Raw genomic sequence first — 17,224 nt, 5'->3', positions numbered from 1 at the left:
AGATTGACACAGATTGATCTAAACACACGTATGTGACATCCAAATAAGCATTGATTCTTTTCTCTAGTCCTGGACTAAAACAGTTTTTTGTCCGTCAATGTAAACATGATGTAAACATGGCTCTTACAACAGTAGAGCTAGTGGAACTCAAGCTTCTCACTCATTGTAGACAGTCATGACTCAGAGAAACATTTACAGAGGATATCTGCTGTAATTATGTGTATCAGTGTTGCATATTTATCTTTAAATGTATTTGGAAGCAAACTTTAAGATTTGAAAATCTGCTAAAACATTGTATTGTAAAGAAGACAAAACTTAGTCAGCTGGCAGTTTAAATGAATTTAGAATAAGGGAACCATCTTCAAAATACTTTCAAATCTGTTTGGTAGTGAAGCCAGACAAAAATATAAATGCAGTAAGCAAATATTCCAGTCATATCCAGCAAAGCAGTTATATAACTTTTTTTCCCAGTGGTGATCTCTGTGAAGTGTGATTTAGCACATCTTTTATTTAACCTGTATCAATAGGATTAAACTACTATTCAGTTCTCTCTCTCCCCCCCTCGCCCATAGCGCCAGTCCATTAGGCCTGGTGTGAAGGCGAGGGGTTAATTAGTGGGATATAGAGCTTAGGTCTGATTGGATTTGTTGGAGTAAATATTCACTATGTCACTCTTCCCAACACAGCCTCATGTGGATATGCTTTTTTCCAGTAAACAGTCAAACACTGCAAACACATCTGGGCTGATGATTCCTGTAAAGTGACAGCTGCCAGCATGCTGTTTGTTCTCAATTAGTTCCATATCAGGGATTAAAACGTCTGAGACCAAAGCCAAAGAAAAACCACTCTGGTGTTGTTGAAGCAGAAAATATGGAGCTGGCGTCTGTCATGTGAATGACAGGTATGAGTAGTGGAGAAAAGAGCCAGTCAAAAGCTCACCGACTCAGAAAAGAAGATTATTTGCTCTAAAACAATGAGCACACTATTTAGTAAGTGAAGGATATATCCTTGACTAGATAAGCAAAACAGCTAAATAGTAGCAAAATGCGTTGTTCCCTGTTTTCAAAATAAAATAAGTTATTAATGACTAGAAAAAGTTTATGACTGTCAAATGATTTGATAAGGCTGTTAAAGTGTTCCCCAGTCCGCGCCTCATTAGTCTTACTGACAGGTTCTTCCTCCACGCAGCTCACTCAGGCAAAGCAACAGGGCTGTAGATCTCGAGATTGAACCCCCCACTCCTCTGACAGGGAGCTGGTCATGTGACAGTCACATTCATGTTGTGCCGGCAGTTTTTCATTCCAAGGCTGGCTTCAAACAGGAAGGCAAAAAATCTCCAAATGAAAAACATGATTGATGCCTGCTATTCATGGTTTCCAATTAGTTGCCCCCCCCCCTCCTCTGCCATGCACATGCACACACTTGCACACAAGCAAGCACATGCACATAGTATCATTTTTGCATAAAAGAACAGTACTCCTCCTTATATTTTTATATTTTGCAGAAAAACTCATCTTATTATATTTCCCTTCTGTCTGTTATGTTTCTCTTTTACAGTCCTGAAACGAGGCAAAGCCAAGAAAGGTAAAAACGACCTGATCGGTGCTGAGGAGGGGGAGGATCCTTTCGCAGACATCTCCTCTGTCGGTGAGTCTGGTATCTTTTTTATCCTCGCCTAGCAGCAGTTCAGCTCTGACCTTCGCATGCTGTCTGCTCACAGAGGCGACCTTTGCCTTTAAAGCCACCATGAAAGCCTCTTGTACTATGAACATGACCACGTCCTTTGACTTTGTAGCCTCTATTTTCAGATAAGTATGGCATTGCACGACAGCACTATCAAACATTTTGTTAGATACCTTTAACAACTTGAACAATGTACATCACAGTGACAGAATCCACACCATCTGGATCTGAATCCCTACAGCTCCTTATTTTCCACCTTTAGAAGCATATCACCTCCAGGGAAATGAAGTATAATTAACTTTTCTAATTAGTCTGTTAAATTAAAACAGGAAGGGAATCACCTGCAGCACATTAAAATGAGACTTTTAATATTAATTGACTTCATGGTCCCACACAAAGACAATATGCAGTAATTGCTTTTCTGTGGTTTGGAAATGAGCATAAGCTTGCCAATTGAAACCATTTTTTTCTCTTCTCCTCTCCAAGACATTTCAACGTTTGGACAATTTGAATAATTTCTGTCTGTCCTTTGGGGAGAAGATGCTCTTACATTATTTAGTGAAAGTCTTGACCACAAACATTTTCCAGTGCTTGTTAGCAAAAATAAGGAGGATCAGATCTCTGCAGAACAGGTCTTTAAAAACCTTGAGGTCCTTGAGCTCTGATTTCGTGTAACCTGGTAGTAGTGAATTCGTAGTTTACTTTGCTCTCTGCTCTCAACTCCCACGCTCATGTGGGTGATACAAACACATTTAGCACTTTTTGCTAACCGGAGGCAAAGTCCTGCCAGAGATTGGTGAAACCTGCAGAAAGAATAAAGAATATATACCTCATTAGGAGAAATACAGTTAGGCAGCTGCAGACAAGAAAGAAAAACTATTCATCTTTGTCACAGAAAATGTGCCAACGCACTGATTTAGTACAAACTAAATATACACCCTCATGTTATTTTGAAATGTATGGATATTACACTATTTCAAAGCAGTTGTGGATGTCATTACTGAAGTACAGAAAGGGGCGACCTACACAGACCTACATTTTTGTTTGGCAAGACGAGCAGTAACTTTTATGTTTAATGGGTTTGCAAGAATTTGTCTCTGAACTTGCAGCTTGTTTCTTCCAATGAAAAGCTGCGGGTTTGTTGTAGCGCATTTGCCACCTGTCTCCACTGAAAAAACATGAATTGACCTAATTCAGACTGTTTTGCCCGCAAGGAAAAATAAAAACAGATCATGACACCCTTCATCACCACAACTTGTTTCTATTTCAAGGACTGTGTACGGCCCTTCACTAAAGGATCTTGGATGTAATTGGTTTCATAAGATGCTGATAGGCTTTTTATTTGTATTAGCTCGGACAGGCTTGTTGTTTCCCCTTCTTTTGTGTCTTTTTGCTAAAGGCTAAGCTAACAGTCTCCTAGCACTAGCTGGCATGAGACTTGTTAGTTGAACAAACTTCTTTCAAGAGCATGGGTCAACATCAGGACATCTTGTTTTTGCTACTTTTGCTCTCTATTAGCAAATTGATTTAAACCTCTGGAGTGTCATCCACTGCTAAAGTCAGTGTGATACGAGTTGCAACTCAACAATGCTTTTTTAGATTTTGGTTATAGACAGCTCATCTTAAAGAATCAACATCTTAAGAGTTTTATTCTGAATGATTATTTGTTCTGAAGCTGTTTGACGGAGCTCCTTAAACTTCCACTCACAAAGATTGTGTATCTGCTGCAAAGGACGTAGAAATTAAATCCCAAATGATTGGGAACATTTGGCTCCCCAATTTGTTTTGTAATGTGATTTTTCAAACATGCAGGTGCCAAAGGCAGATCTATTTTTTTGTTTGTATTGAAGATTTCTTTTTTTCAGCTCAAAGTTAAAACTGTCAGAAGACATATGTATACATCTCACCTTTATGGTTCTGATCGTGTTGAGTCAGATGGTGATGGAGAAGCTGCCTACCACAGTAGCAGGAAGGAGACAAGGAAATCACACACAGTGATTCACACTGAAAACTGTGAAATAATGACAAACATTGAACTGCTGCACACTCACACGTCTCCTCTCTCACCTCTTTATCATCATTCTCAGCTCCTCCAGGATCTCCTTTTGGTCGGGCCAGTGTGAAAAGCAGCGGGAAGATGGACAGCTCCTCTTACTTCCGGCGTAAGGAGAAGAGGACTCGCTTCTTCATCCGCCGCATGGTGAAGGCTCAGAGCTTTTACTGGATCGTTCTGTGTGTGGTGGGCCTCAACACCTTGTGCGTGGCCATTGTGCACTATGACCAGCCTGATTGGCTTACAAGAGCCCTCTGTAAGTCACTCATACACGTACATACTCTGAAACACTGCATGTGCATTTCTTTTGATGTTAAAGACTTAATAACATGTTTAAATTCTGTCATCTTGACAACAGACACTGCAGAGTTTGTATTCCTCGGGTTATTCCTGACTGAGATGAGTTTGAAGATGTACGGCCTTGGAGTGAGGAATTATTTCCACTCCTCCTTTAACTGCTTTGATTTCGGGGTAAGTAACTGTTGCCTTTCACTCACAGCAAGACACTAAATGACCACATCCTAATGTATGTGGATGATTACCACTCTTGTTCGGTTTATTGAAACAGTCTGTAAAGGCAGCAGGGGATAACTTTACTCTGCCTTCTTCTCTGTAGGTGATTGTTGGAAGTATTTTTGAGGTGATCTGGGACATGATTAAACCGGGAGCGTCGTTTGGGATCAGTGTGTTAAGAGCCCTCCGGCTTCTCAGGATATTTAAAGTCACCAAGTAAGTTCAACTCAAGCTCACAAAGTTCATTCTTCTTCCTCTCTTATCTTCCCTGTTATGTTTGTCTTATTTCATAGCTCTAAATATTATGTGCTCAAGAACTGCTTCACTTCTTCTTCTCATCAATAAATCATAAAAGCACACACATCTAAAGTGAGTGGATCAATAAATCCACTTGAAGACTGGGTTTTTATGACCTCATATCTTCCTATATAATCATATCACATGGCTTTAGCATTGTTTATGTATTTCTCTGTACAAAAACATACAATTCAATGATAAGATATAGATTGTGGATGTTTCAAACATTTATGTAAACATCATAATGCTTCATCAAATTCTGCAGTCGTCGAGGTAACGCACTGAGTTCAAAGAATGATTATCTTCTTTGTATGTAACTCAAAACATGATGGGTAATTTGGGGCTCATACTCCTCCAATATAGTCCTAGTCAGTATAGAGAAAAATGTACAATGAGCTGCACTCAGCTGTAGGCCTTCAGAATTCTCTTCTCTCTCTCGATCTAATGCTCCTCTTAGAGTTGAATTGCTCTGTTTTTATTTCATTTGATAAGCTATAATCCTCTGAAACTGGCTGATGTAGACCCTGACTCATTGATTTGTTTTATGCCACCAACAGCTCACACTGCCATTTGATCCCCTTTTTTCCTCTTCTGTAGTGTTATTTGTTTCCTCACCATAGTTTGGTTGTCATTGAAAGAAGATGCTTAAGGATTTTAATCAACCTAACAACATTGATCTGCCTCTGTCTGTGTGTTTGCTTTCTCCTTGCAGGTATTGGAACTCGTTGAGGAACCTGGTGGTCTCCCTTCTGAATTCCATGAAGTCCATCATCAGCTTGCTCTTCCTCCTCTTCCTCTTCATTGTGGTCTTCGCTCTGCTGGGCATGCAGCTCTTTGGAGGACAGTGAGTAATCTCTGTAACATATCCCGCTGCTCTCTGTCCGCTCTTCTCTTTTTCTCCCTCATCACAGACACACGTACACATGCTCTATTTTCTCTTTTATAACATGCCTCCATCTGACCCTCCTCCCCCTGTTTGTGATCTCTGTCTCGGCGTGGCGGTGGTGACAGACATGTTGACGCAGCAGGTAGCTGGCACAACAGCAGCCCTGACTGCAGCCCTTTGATATCACTCTCAGCAGGAGCTCCATGTTGTCTAATGACAGGAACACCTCCTGATTCTAAGCTGTCTGCAGTTAATCAAAGGCTTGGCAACCAGCCCGTCCGACCCGACTCAAACACACATATTTTCTTTTACATGTCACCTCAGATCGCATAAATAATGCTACAGCCAGGCAGGTGCGCTGTTATCATTTTCATCCACATCATACATTTTAATTTACTACCTTACTACATTTCAGCCTGTTGGCATATCTAAGCCTTAAAGTAGCATTTTGTTTTTTAATTACCAAAGCCTCTAAGGATGTCTCTGGTTTATCACAGCTTCTTCTTTGCTTTTGTGTGCTATGAAAACATTATATAAATACAAATAGCATCTAACTTGATACTTGGAATGTAGCACCTTGATGTCCACACATGAATAGGTGCTGTAAACGAGCTTAAAGATGGACTAGATTATAAAGACAACTTTATTTAGATGTAGGCTAAAACCGAAAGTGGGCGAACCTGAAAGGGTGCTTCTCATCTCTCATCACACATCAAAACTGTGCACATCTACAGTGAGCATTGGGGGGATAATTAAAGCGTATTAACATTTCAGGAAAATTCAGACAGTCAGTGCACGAGCTGTGATTGAAAATGTACATGTGTATCTCTTTTTATGGGAACTTTTACATTTACTAACAAAGCCTATTGAAAACTGTCACAACTGACACCTACTTGCAGACTGTAGTTATTTCTAATAGTCAACCTTGTCGCTGATGGTCTTGTTTTCTTCTTGACAATACTAAAGAGCAGGCATGTAAAGTCAACAGTGTGTCTTGTTGCACATTATCACAGCCGTGTCAGGCAATGAGCGCTCTCAAATGAGCTGTCACGCTCACATGAAGTCATGTCTCCCCTGACTGACGGCCTTCACAAACACCACGCCACAACTGCATGTCTTTGAAGCAGAAGGCTGTTGCTAAAGCAACTAGCATTACAACAGTCTGTGCCATCATTAACATCACATTTATATCTGACGATGGACAGGGAGAGTGAGATGAGTGTGATATCCACACGGTGCTTCCTGTCAATGCAGGATATTTTGAAAATAAAATTTAAAAAATAAATAAATAATTTTTTTTTTTTTTTTGTCAAGATCCAAAGCTTGGTTTAACAGGCACTGCACTCCCCTTGATCTTACAGAAAATGTATCTTTTAGTTTTTTAAATGTAAGCCTGAAGTGTCAAAACCTGTGGATGTGTTTGATTGTTTACAGAGATATAGTCCTTGAACTCTAGATCGAAGATTAAATGAACTGTAATGAAGTAGGATGCTGCTTTGCAATATTCTAAGTTTATTTTCATCTCAGATATTTTGCCCCGTTCTCTCCAAACACAAAATGTAATCTCCTGGTTAAATTGAACTGAAAAAGTGCAAAGCTTGAGGCAGAGGACCGTCTCCCTGCTATGACTCCCTAGATATGGCCAACTGTTGAAAAATATATCATTTGCCAAAAGGAAACCTGAAGGATTTACTGTAATAGAAGTGTGATTTTTTTATCTCACAGTTTAAAGTTGTAGATCTTCGGCATTTGCAACTCTGACACTTCATCTATTACTCTGTATGCCAACCAGTTGGCCAACCACTTTAACAAAGGATTTGCCTAATGAAGGTCTAGTGCTGAAACTTTAACAATAAATGGTTTGTTTGTGTTTTGGAACTTAGACAATGTGCAGGAGTTTGACTGCAGTGTTTGCTGAACTCATAATCATAGAGGTCTTTGAGATCAAGGAGGGACTGCATTATTTAGGCCTTAGCCACTCAGTTGGCTGTCTCTTTGCATTCAGCTCCGTCTTCATACAGTAAAAACCAGTTTCATCTCTCGAATGACTGCAGGATGTCATGAGCGTCCTAATTCAAGTCACAGTCTCAGTGCTCTGCTGCTGTACTTTTCTCATATCACACAGCCCGCTGGTTATCTCCAACTCACTTGTGTCTGCTCTGACTTGTGTGTTGCATTCACCTACACAATATAAACCTGATGCTATTGTCTGAGGGGTTGATACAGGGAGGGTTTGGGCAGAGAGCTTGCAGGGAGTTTGGCATCATGTGACTCATGTTTTCAGAATTGATTTAATGAAGTCCCCGTGGATGCTGCTCGGAAGCTGAACAGCACACTCCCAATCCCTTTTATCAGAGTAAACAGAGGTCGGTGCACACAGGCACAGCAGAAAGCCACCACCAATGCTCGCTACAATTGGCCCTCTAATCCTGGAGAATGGGGGACAGGAAGGAGGGAGAAGTTAAGAAGAGGAAAGGCCAGAGGAGGAAAGATAAGAAAAGAAGTGGGGGAAGAGGAGCAGGCTTGGTAAAAATCTAGAAGGTAGTACAGGGAGGAATAATGGATGGAGAGAGGGATTGTTGATTGGGATTCCGTAATGAGTAAGAGAGGAACAAATGTGAGTGAAGGGAAGCATCAGGAGAGAGTATGATGACATACCAAGGGAGATATGGCTTATTGAATGAGCTGCCCTGCTCCCTTCTCCTCAGTCTTTTCCCTCTTTCCCTCGACCCCCCTCCATCCATCTACTGTAGACACTCGAGCCAAACCCATACATACCATACTCGGTCATGTTATTAGCCAATGATTGATCACATGGCCTAAAGAATGTGGACACCAACTCATTATTAGCAATGTACCTTCTTAGGGACTGCAATGTTTCCGTCCATTAAGCTCTTTTGGCAACAGATGTTGGGTGATATGGCCTTTTTACACTCCGTGTTCCACTTCATCTCTTACTGTAGGTGTTCAATGGGATTAAGGTTAAGGCTCTGTTCAGGCAAGTCCCTTTCTTGAATGTCTTACATTGTGATATTGTCCTTTTGGGTACTTGTATGTTGAAACAAAAAAGGTCTTTTTCAATCTTTCAGGAGTACACTGTCATCGTATTACAACAGTTAGTCTCATATACAACAGCAACGAAAGGACTCAATATGGCTCTATGATATCCAGTCCACTAAATAAACATATCAACTTTGACCAAGATGGTAACTAGTATATATGAACACTGTGAAATGAGCAGATAAAAGACCGCTCCTTTTGCTTCTCTTTCTCTTATGCCAGCTTTGTGTGACACATCACAGGCGTTGTTGAGTCCTGAAAGACATTTCATTTGTTTCATTAAGCAGAAATAATGACAACCTTGATTATGTCAATTTAACACAATGCAAGAGCTTCTTGTGTGTTGATAAAATAATCATAAAAATGTAAAAAAAAGAAAAATTGCTATCAGATGAATTCATTCATTGCTGTAGAAATATGCAGTCTGTGAAATGTTGTGAGCTTATTTACCCAAAGTGTTCCAGACAGAGTCATTTTGGAATAAATTTTATGAGGAAAAATAAGAGTCCATTTACACTTTGATATTTGTTAGTACTTTTAGAAGTTGTTAAAATTGTGAAATTATTGTGCACACATTCAAAACAAAACCAAATCTCACTTCTTTCAGATATTCACTCTGAATCTTTTCTTGTCGTGATTTTTTAGCATTGCCTTTTTGTCGTATTGAGGTATGTTCAACTTTCCAGGTGTGCTGATTTGTTGTTCCAAAAACGTCTTCGAACTCTAGTTCGATGTGCTGATGTCAACAGCCAAGAAAAGTTTGTCAGGCTCACTCATCATCCTGACACACCCAGGCTGCCTTCATTTTCTTATCCCCTCAACTGATAGCTTGTCTTCTTCTGTGGTGCTGAAGTTGTCAGGACAGACAAAGACAAACTGAAACACCTGCTACCTCCAGTCTAGTTTTCAGATAGAGTATAGTTTAAAAAGCTGGAGCATGAGGTTAGGAATGGAGTCAATAAAAGAGAAGCCTCCTGAATTCACACCACACTCTGAATGTCCTTTATTGTTCAAAATCAGAGGGTTTATCATCCCTTTGGATTAGTGACGTATGGTACATTGTAATGAATTATCCATGTATTGTTTAATGTGATGCAGCGGCTGTGAGTTTTGGACTTTAAAGATGGCTCCTCTCCTTCTTCTTCTTCTTTTACAAACATCGAGACAAGGCAGCTCCTCTTATACTTGAATAAGCTTTACTTTCTCTGATGCTTTGAAGAAGTCTAGGAAACCCCCTTTATTCCAGGTAGCAAACTTCTTTGGGAGGCGTTGTGTGTTTAATGCATTTTTCGAGGATAATTAATCTTGTATGGTCCCCTTGTTGAGAGCTGCTTGAGGGTTGAGGCTGTAAGAAAAGACTTAGTGCTCCTGTGAGGAACTTTTGTTTTGTGTCAGGTTTTTTTTTTTTTTATGTGTAAGATTGAGCCCCATGTACAGAGGATATCGTCTTCAAAGCGGGCTGCCTGGATTCAAGCCCGACCTGTCTCACTCTCTCGCCCCATATCCTGCTCTGTTCACTGTCCTATAAAATAAAAGCACCAAAATATATCTTAAAAATATAAAGAATGTGGGGCGCTGGTGGCGCAGCGGCAGCGCACGCGTCCCATGTAGCAAGGCTATGGTCCTCGCGCGGGCGACCCAGTTTCGCGTCCGGCCTGTGGCTCCTTTCCCACATGTCTCTCCCCGCTCTCTCCCTGATTTCCGACTCTATCCACCTTCCTCTCTCTATAATAAAGGCAAAAGGCCAAAAATAAATCTTTGAAAAAAAAACAAAAAAAAAAAACATATAAAGAATGAAGAAAAAACGAAGATAAGATTTTTTTTTTTCAATCACATGAAATGATGTGTTTTATCTTTTAGAGAGAACATTTGTTAATCAGGGTTATATAAGCATACACTTTTAAAGTTCATATTGGTGTGACTTGTGTGAACTGGACAGAAGGGTTGGGATGACATGTAGCAGCGCATCAGGCTCTAACATTAATATATTTAAAGGATTTCTTACATTTGATATTGTAATAATTAATCGTATTGTTTTGTTGTGTTTTTCCTCTTTGTCATGATGTTCTGCTCACTATTTTAGGTTTAACTTTGAACAAGAGACTCCAACTACAAACTTTGACACCTTCCCAGCAGCCATCCTCACTGTGTTCCAGGTAAGACCTCACTCTCACACACACACACACACACCTGCACTCTGACTCGTGCATACACACATTGTGCACTTTACAGAAATATTAACTGAATGAAAAGAGAAAGATTGTTATCACTCATTTTAATTAGAAAGAATGGCTGCTCTGTGTACCTTCTGTCCCCTAATGAGCCTGTGATAATCCCTCAATTAGTCTGTGCTCATAACCCTTCACTCTGTAAGGTAATTGAATTCGACACTCTTGAGATTAGCATGGAGAATTACAACACGTCTGTGACTCTTTTGTCTACCTCAGATTCTGACTGGCGAGGACTGGAACGCCGTAATGTACCATGGGATTGAGTCTCAAGGAGGCGTCCGCCGCGGGATGTTTTCCTCAGTCTACTTCATCGTCCTCACGCTCTTTGGAAACTGTATCCTCTTTAACACCATCTTGTTTATACTACTGTGTTTATAAGAAGCATAATCATGAAGAACAGATTAATGCACAGGTTGCCATGTCATGAACACTGAAGCTTCAGTGTTTAGCCATCTCCACATCAGTTTTGAAACCTTTCTGCGTTCTAGCCTCTCCAATGTTTTCAACAGCATGTTAAATATTTGTCCTTATTTGACCACTTGTTCTAGTCTTGGAGCTTATTAGAAAAAGGCTGAGGCTTAAGTTCGCTGTCCCACGTCCATTGCTTCCACCTGTTGGTGTGCTGTGTTCCTAGCAAACCGAGGGGTGTCCAAAACGAGTGTGTGGGGATACCATGAAACCCCTTACTTTTTTTGGTCAAAAAAAGGCACAGAAGCCGGCACTTCAACATAGCATGTTTCCTTAATGTCTTATGATACAGTGAGGTCATTTTATCATTTCCTTCAGTAAATATCTTACACATGAACCTTTTGGTTTTTACTGTATTGCTTGAGATAAACCAATAATCATCACCAAACCACTGCTGAATTCTGTTCAGCAACAGATTTGTAAAACTGTAAAACTCTCCTAGATACTGATTGAGTTTGGATTGGTTAGAGTAACTTCAACGTTTACAAAGATGATTTAATGTTGTTTTGTTTTTGAACTTTTTTTAAATAAATGATCTGCTCTGTCGATGGTGAAAGATCTTTCTTCAAAGTATAGGTCAGATTTCGACTGACAACATCGAGCCTCTTGTATTTTGTCATGTGTGGGTATGTAATGCATACTGTATATCTTAATTTTCCTGAGTCCTGTAATTCAGACACCCTCCTGAATGTCTTTTTGGCCATCGCTGTCGATAACCTCGCAAATGCACAGGAGCTGACTAAGGTAAGCTGGGTCAGGTTGATTCTTCATTTTTTAAAAAGTGTTCAATAAAAACTCATCCACATGCAGAGGGCATCATAGCATCATGTTTTTTAATTCAGCATAAGTTTAGTTTGTTTTCCCTCCTGCAGGATGAAGAGGAGCAGGAGGAGGCAGCCAATAAAAAGCTCGCCCTGCAGAAGGCTTTGGAGGTAAAGGAAGTCAGCCCCATGTCTGCGGCTAACATCTCCATCTCTGCGTAAGTTTCTGACTTTCTCTTCCCCTCAACAGCAGCTCTGTTCACCCACACTGGGAAATTCATCCACTTCCTGTTTTCTCTTACAGAAGTTCTTTCCCCTCAGTCTAAAATATTTGTGCATATTAATAACAAGAGGTTTGATTTACACTCTGAAACTCTTCTCATCTTCTCCCACTTTTATGGTGCACCTTCGATGATTCCTCGTTTGACACTCACTCATTATCTTTCTCTGTGCAGCATTTAAGGAAGCTATAATCAAGAATATTCTTCTTTCCCCAAAAAAAATGCTGAATATTTTTCTTTTTTGTCATAATTGTTGGTTTCATAGAAAAAAAGCCAATTTCCCTCAAGAAGCCAAAACTTTAATTCTTAAAATATGTTTGTCCAGTTTCCGAGCAACAAGCAATATTGAATGAATGCAAGTAATGTTAGAAAATCAAAACGATCTGGGACTCTTGGAAACATAAGATAAGATAATATAAGATAAGATATGATTTTATTGATCCCCAATGGGGAAATTCAGGTGTTGCAGCAGCAGCATTAGAATCAAAAAAATTAAATGGATAAATGGATGAAGAAGGTTTTTTTTTTTGTTTTTTTTAATACAATCTTTTAACAGTTCATTTAACATCTTTTTTAGATGCTGCCAAAATCAGCATTGTACTGTCAGACAGTGATCAATGTCAGTCTAAACCAAAATTTACTTTAGTAGTTACTTTGTCATCACCAACACATCAAGACAAGTCCTCTGTCAGTCACTGGCTCTTCAGATTGCACATATTTTTTTGGCTAATGTCATTTTGTATATAAATCTGTCTTCTGACTTCGAAGAGGACAAAAAAGATCGAAATTATATTGGAATATGTAAATTCTCAGTGTTTTGATCAAGTTGTATAAGGCACATCAAATGATACATGAAAGGTACATACAGTGAGGAAATAATGACAGACTATCCTAATGGTACTCTGTAGTGGGCGACCATGGCTTTTAACAAAGCACATTTTAACATCAAAGCTTTTTAAAGGAAGCAAAGTCCTTTCATTTACTCATCAAGATCAAACGTAGACAGTTGCACAAGTTTTTTATAAATAAAAAAACACGATAAGTTGCTTTAGTAAATAATTCTTGTCTAATTTCATATAAAATGTGTGAGTTTACTTTTTATCTACTTTATATTTCCCTGCACTTGTTTGAAGAGTGAACAGACAGAGAAATACAGCGAAACCGGAGAAGCAACAAGAGTCCATTGAAGATATCAGGAAGCTTAAGTGTCCACTGTCAGAAGCTCTAATCTAATCTTTTTTAGTCTTATAATCACAGGGATGTCTTCATATACCCATGTCAAGCTAAAACATTTGACCCGCCCCCTCTCCACCACCAGCCTGTGATGGACAGGTCGGGGGTCTTAAGTCAACGTGATAATTAATTGGTTCTCTGAGTTCAATCTATTTTTAGATCCTGCATGAACAATGAAATAATGGCCGTCTGTCAAGAAAAAAGCGGGTGTGAAAAACTGGAACATTCTCCCCCAGTGATTCAGAGCTGCAATATGTGATGCTGGAGGTTCCACTCTCATTTGCTCTGTTCATGTGTTAAGGAACAATAATACACATAGTTGAAATTAGACAGTCTAATATCAGTTTATCAGCATTCCTCCTCATTAAAAAAATAGATAGATGTAGTCTGTAGAGAGTGATCAAATCGATTGATAGGTTCTCCTTCACTGTCGTTTCTTTTATTATTATGTGATTCTGTTTATTGCTTCTGTGTTCTCAGAATATTTTAATTTGTACCTTGAACTTGATGCCTTCTTTTATTTAAAATAACCGTTTTATGTGCATTGTGTGTGATGTTTCAGAGAAACAGGGTTTCATGACAACATGTATACAAACCTTTTAAAGGTAAACAACCCAGAGAAAAAGACTGTTATTAACTATTTTACAGTATACACTCTTAATCCAAGAATCAAATTTAAAGTTGCAACATGTCCATAGTCACAGCTTTTGATGTTGTCATGTTGTCGTGAAACTCCTGTATCTGTTTCAGTTCCAGTGCTTTGTCATGATGAAAATGTCTGAACATGCTTTGGTTTCTGTTGTGTTATTGAAGTGGTAGCTGATTAGTTCTTTACTGTACTCAGGAGGGGACAGGTGAACTGAAAGACAGACTTGACAGTTCACCTGTCCCCTCCACATTTGTGTCTCATATTTTCTTTTGTTTTTTGTTCTGCATGTACAGTTTTGTAAAGCAAAATCGAGATGCAATCTCTCGCAGGTCGTCCATCAACAGCATTCAGTCACCGTGAGTTCACTCTCTGTTACAATATTCTCCTCCTAGTCTCCTCTCCTCTCCTTGATCTCCTCTCCTCTGCTCGTTGTAGCCTCTCCAAACCTCTCCTCATCCACTCCTCTCCTCTCCACTTCCTTCTGTCTTCTGGTAATCATCTGTTTTACTGCATTTTACCTTCAGTTTTTTTTCCAATTTCATTTACTTACATTTCTCTCCATCTTTCCTTTCAATCCCTCCTCATTCTCTTTCTTTTTGTCATCTTCTTTTTTCCCTTTACTTTTCCATTTTCTTTTACTGGTTTATCTACCTTCATCCATTTATCTTGTCTCTACTTATTCTCTATATCTCCTCTCTTCTCCCCTCTCCTCTGGACCGCCATAAAACAACACTGTACAACTACACTATTGTCTGCTGGTGTAGTGAAATGTTTAGTGACTCCCTCTTTGGCGTTAGATAGAAAAGTTTGTCTTTATAAGGGTTGTTTAAAATTGTTTTTTAATTTGATAGTTGAGCAAGAGGCGAGGTACACGCTGCACCAGTCAGTCACAGAGCTGACACATAGAGACACAACCAGACGGACCACCTCATTCACACAGACAGGCAATTTAGAGGCACCAATTAACTGAACAAACACGTCTTTAGACTGTGGGAGGATGCCCACACATGCACTGGGAGAAAGTGTAACTCCACACAGAAACAGAGGCTCCACACTGGATGCACACTTCTAACCTTCACTTCACCGCCTGAAGACTGAAAAGTTACATTCTGAGACCAGATTCACAGTCATTTCATCCACAGCCATACAACTGCTAATTGGTAATAGTCTCACAACCTATAAAAATGATAGTTTACACATAAATGTGACTTGCTAGTGTAAGGCCAACATAAAAATTATGTCCAGTCTAGTGGACAGAAAAAGAATCTGTTTTGCCCATCCTAAAAAGTATTATCCTTTGGTTGTTAGTGAATCTAACCCACATTATTCCTGGCGTTATTTTGTGTTGTACTCAAAAGACTAGCCAGTTGGTGGCAGCATAATGGACGATGTCCTAGGGTCGTTTGTGTTTTAATGATGCCATTGTTCTTTCTGGTGGCCAGCGGGGGGCGTCTCCACTGGATGCCAAAAAGCCGTTAAGTTGTCCATGAGTCCAGCAGAAACTGATCCTACCTCTCTCTGAATCTGTCACCTCAGTTAACATAGAAGTTATTTCCTCCTGAGTCTAAGGGCTCAGTCGCCACTCTCTTTCACAAATTCACGGTCCCCATCAAGGCAATCTTAAAAGCCATTACTACTTTTTAAGGACAATATGGCTTAGCAGAAGGAAGGAAATGATCAACTAGAATTTATTTTCTAGTGCATTACTTTTGTTTTCAATTCAATTACGAACTTGAGATATGAGAGTGGAGTTGATATTGGAAAAGTTTTTTTGTGTGCTCATTTTTATTTAAAGAGTTTTATGAAAATCTAAATCAAACTTAAGCCTTAACACCAGCAGTCAACAAACCAATCAGTGATGTAACGGGAGCTTCATCTATAACTCATGTTAGGGTGCAACACACAATATAGAAAGCAACTTCATGTTATTATCACATACCTGTTATGGATTTTTAGCTGTGCAGCCAATGTGCATGTAATGTACTGGCTTTAACCAACTGATGTGTACTTTGTTGGTATCTCCAGCTTTGCAGTCCGTGCCTACAGTGCTTCATGTTACGCTCTGTGCTCTCCAAAGTCAATCAATTGTTCATAAATGTTCTATTTCTTTACCATGATCAGTCACTTAGACAGACAATATGAGCCACAGATCAAATTAAACAGCCAGCTGTAAGTTTGCTCCCCTGCCCTCTGTTGTCTTAATTAATTAAAGCAGAGATGAAAGCTATGGGACGCTCATTTAACATTTCACCTCTTTGAGATTATACTAGACCGACTGTGATTTCTATGACTTCACCTTTGTGCTGTTGTTGTTATTTGTGAGTGGATGTGCTTTGGTAATATATCTCCTCATATCATCCCCTCCCTGCTGGATGTCTAACTCTTTTTTTTCTGTGAGAATATAAACACCTCCTGTGTGTGTGCTGCTCACCTGTCTGTGGGTACCCGTCCTGTGTCCTCTGTGTTTTTCTTTCTGTCTGTCTTTTAGGATGTATACTGTCTACTCCTCACCCACCAGACGAGTCTTGAGGTACAGGTGACCAGATGGAACAAACTTAACTAACCCATAGAGCCCCATGTAAATAAATCATACTGTGCACAAAGAGACACAGTATGCATTGCCTTCTTACATGATAGATAGAAATGTGGAAGTGTTTTGTTTTTTTAATCTTTTCACATCTGGAGAGAAACTCATACTCAAAAAAATCTCATTTCACCTGTGAGTATGATCTCTAACCATATTCTTCTCAGTGCAGGAAGCAGCTTGTTGTCTTCCTTTATGGACATGTTGAGAATGGTCATCACACCCTGCCCTGTTTTCACATCACCTGAGTCTAACAAAATCTGAAAATACATTAATTTTTCAGTTTATATGCATGCAAAATCAGCCGGGTTTGCTGCATTACTTGCCTGACAAATGTACGTTTTCACTGCTGAGTTCAATAATGAAAGGCTATAGGCGGTCACAGTATATCTTTATGTTTATTAGCATTTATTAGCAGACTGTTGAAGGTAAATGCTATTTTCAACTGTACTTCATAAAAACACTTCACACCAAAGGGAGCTGCTGTTTTCTTTTTCACCTTTAACCTCAACATAACTTTAGAAA

General features: G+C 39.5%; 1 protein-coding gene across 1 annotated transcript in view; it reads left to right on the top strand.

Annotated features, from left to right (window-relative positions):
• The window catches only part of cacna1bb (calcium channel, voltage-dependent, N type, alpha 1B subunit, b), a 154,526-nt gene that overhangs the window by 88,008 nt on the left and 49,294 nt on the right, over positions 1–17,224 (top strand). The window contains exons 13-23 of the mRNA XM_079364380.1: positions 1,558–1,647; positions 3,771–3,992; positions 4,095–4,207; positions 4,353–4,465; positions 5,259–5,390; positions 10,576–10,648; positions 10,940–11,057; positions 11,868–11,935; positions 12,064–12,170; positions 14,409–14,471; positions 16,604–16,645. Coding sequence (XP_079220506.1) covers positions 1,558–1,647; positions 3,771–3,992; positions 4,095–4,207; positions 4,353–4,465; positions 5,259–5,390; positions 10,576–10,648; positions 10,940–11,057; positions 11,868–11,935; positions 12,064–12,170; positions 14,409–14,471; positions 16,604–16,645 — 1,141 coding nt within the window. The remainder of the gene's footprint in view (positions 1–1,557; positions 1,648–3,770; positions 3,993–4,094; positions 4,208–4,352; positions 4,466–5,258; positions 5,391–10,575; positions 10,649–10,939; positions 11,058–11,867; positions 11,936–12,063; positions 12,171–14,408; positions 14,472–16,603; positions 16,646–17,224) is intronic.

Source organism: Symphodus melops (genome assembly GCF_947650265.1).
Source record: "Symphodus melops genome assembly, chromosome: 16".
NCBI lineage: Eukaryota > Metazoa > Chordata > Actinopteri > Labriformes > Labridae > Symphodus > Symphodus melops.
The sequence above is the reverse complement of the archived record's forward strand: the minus strand, read 5'-3'. Positions and strand labels throughout refer to the sequence as shown.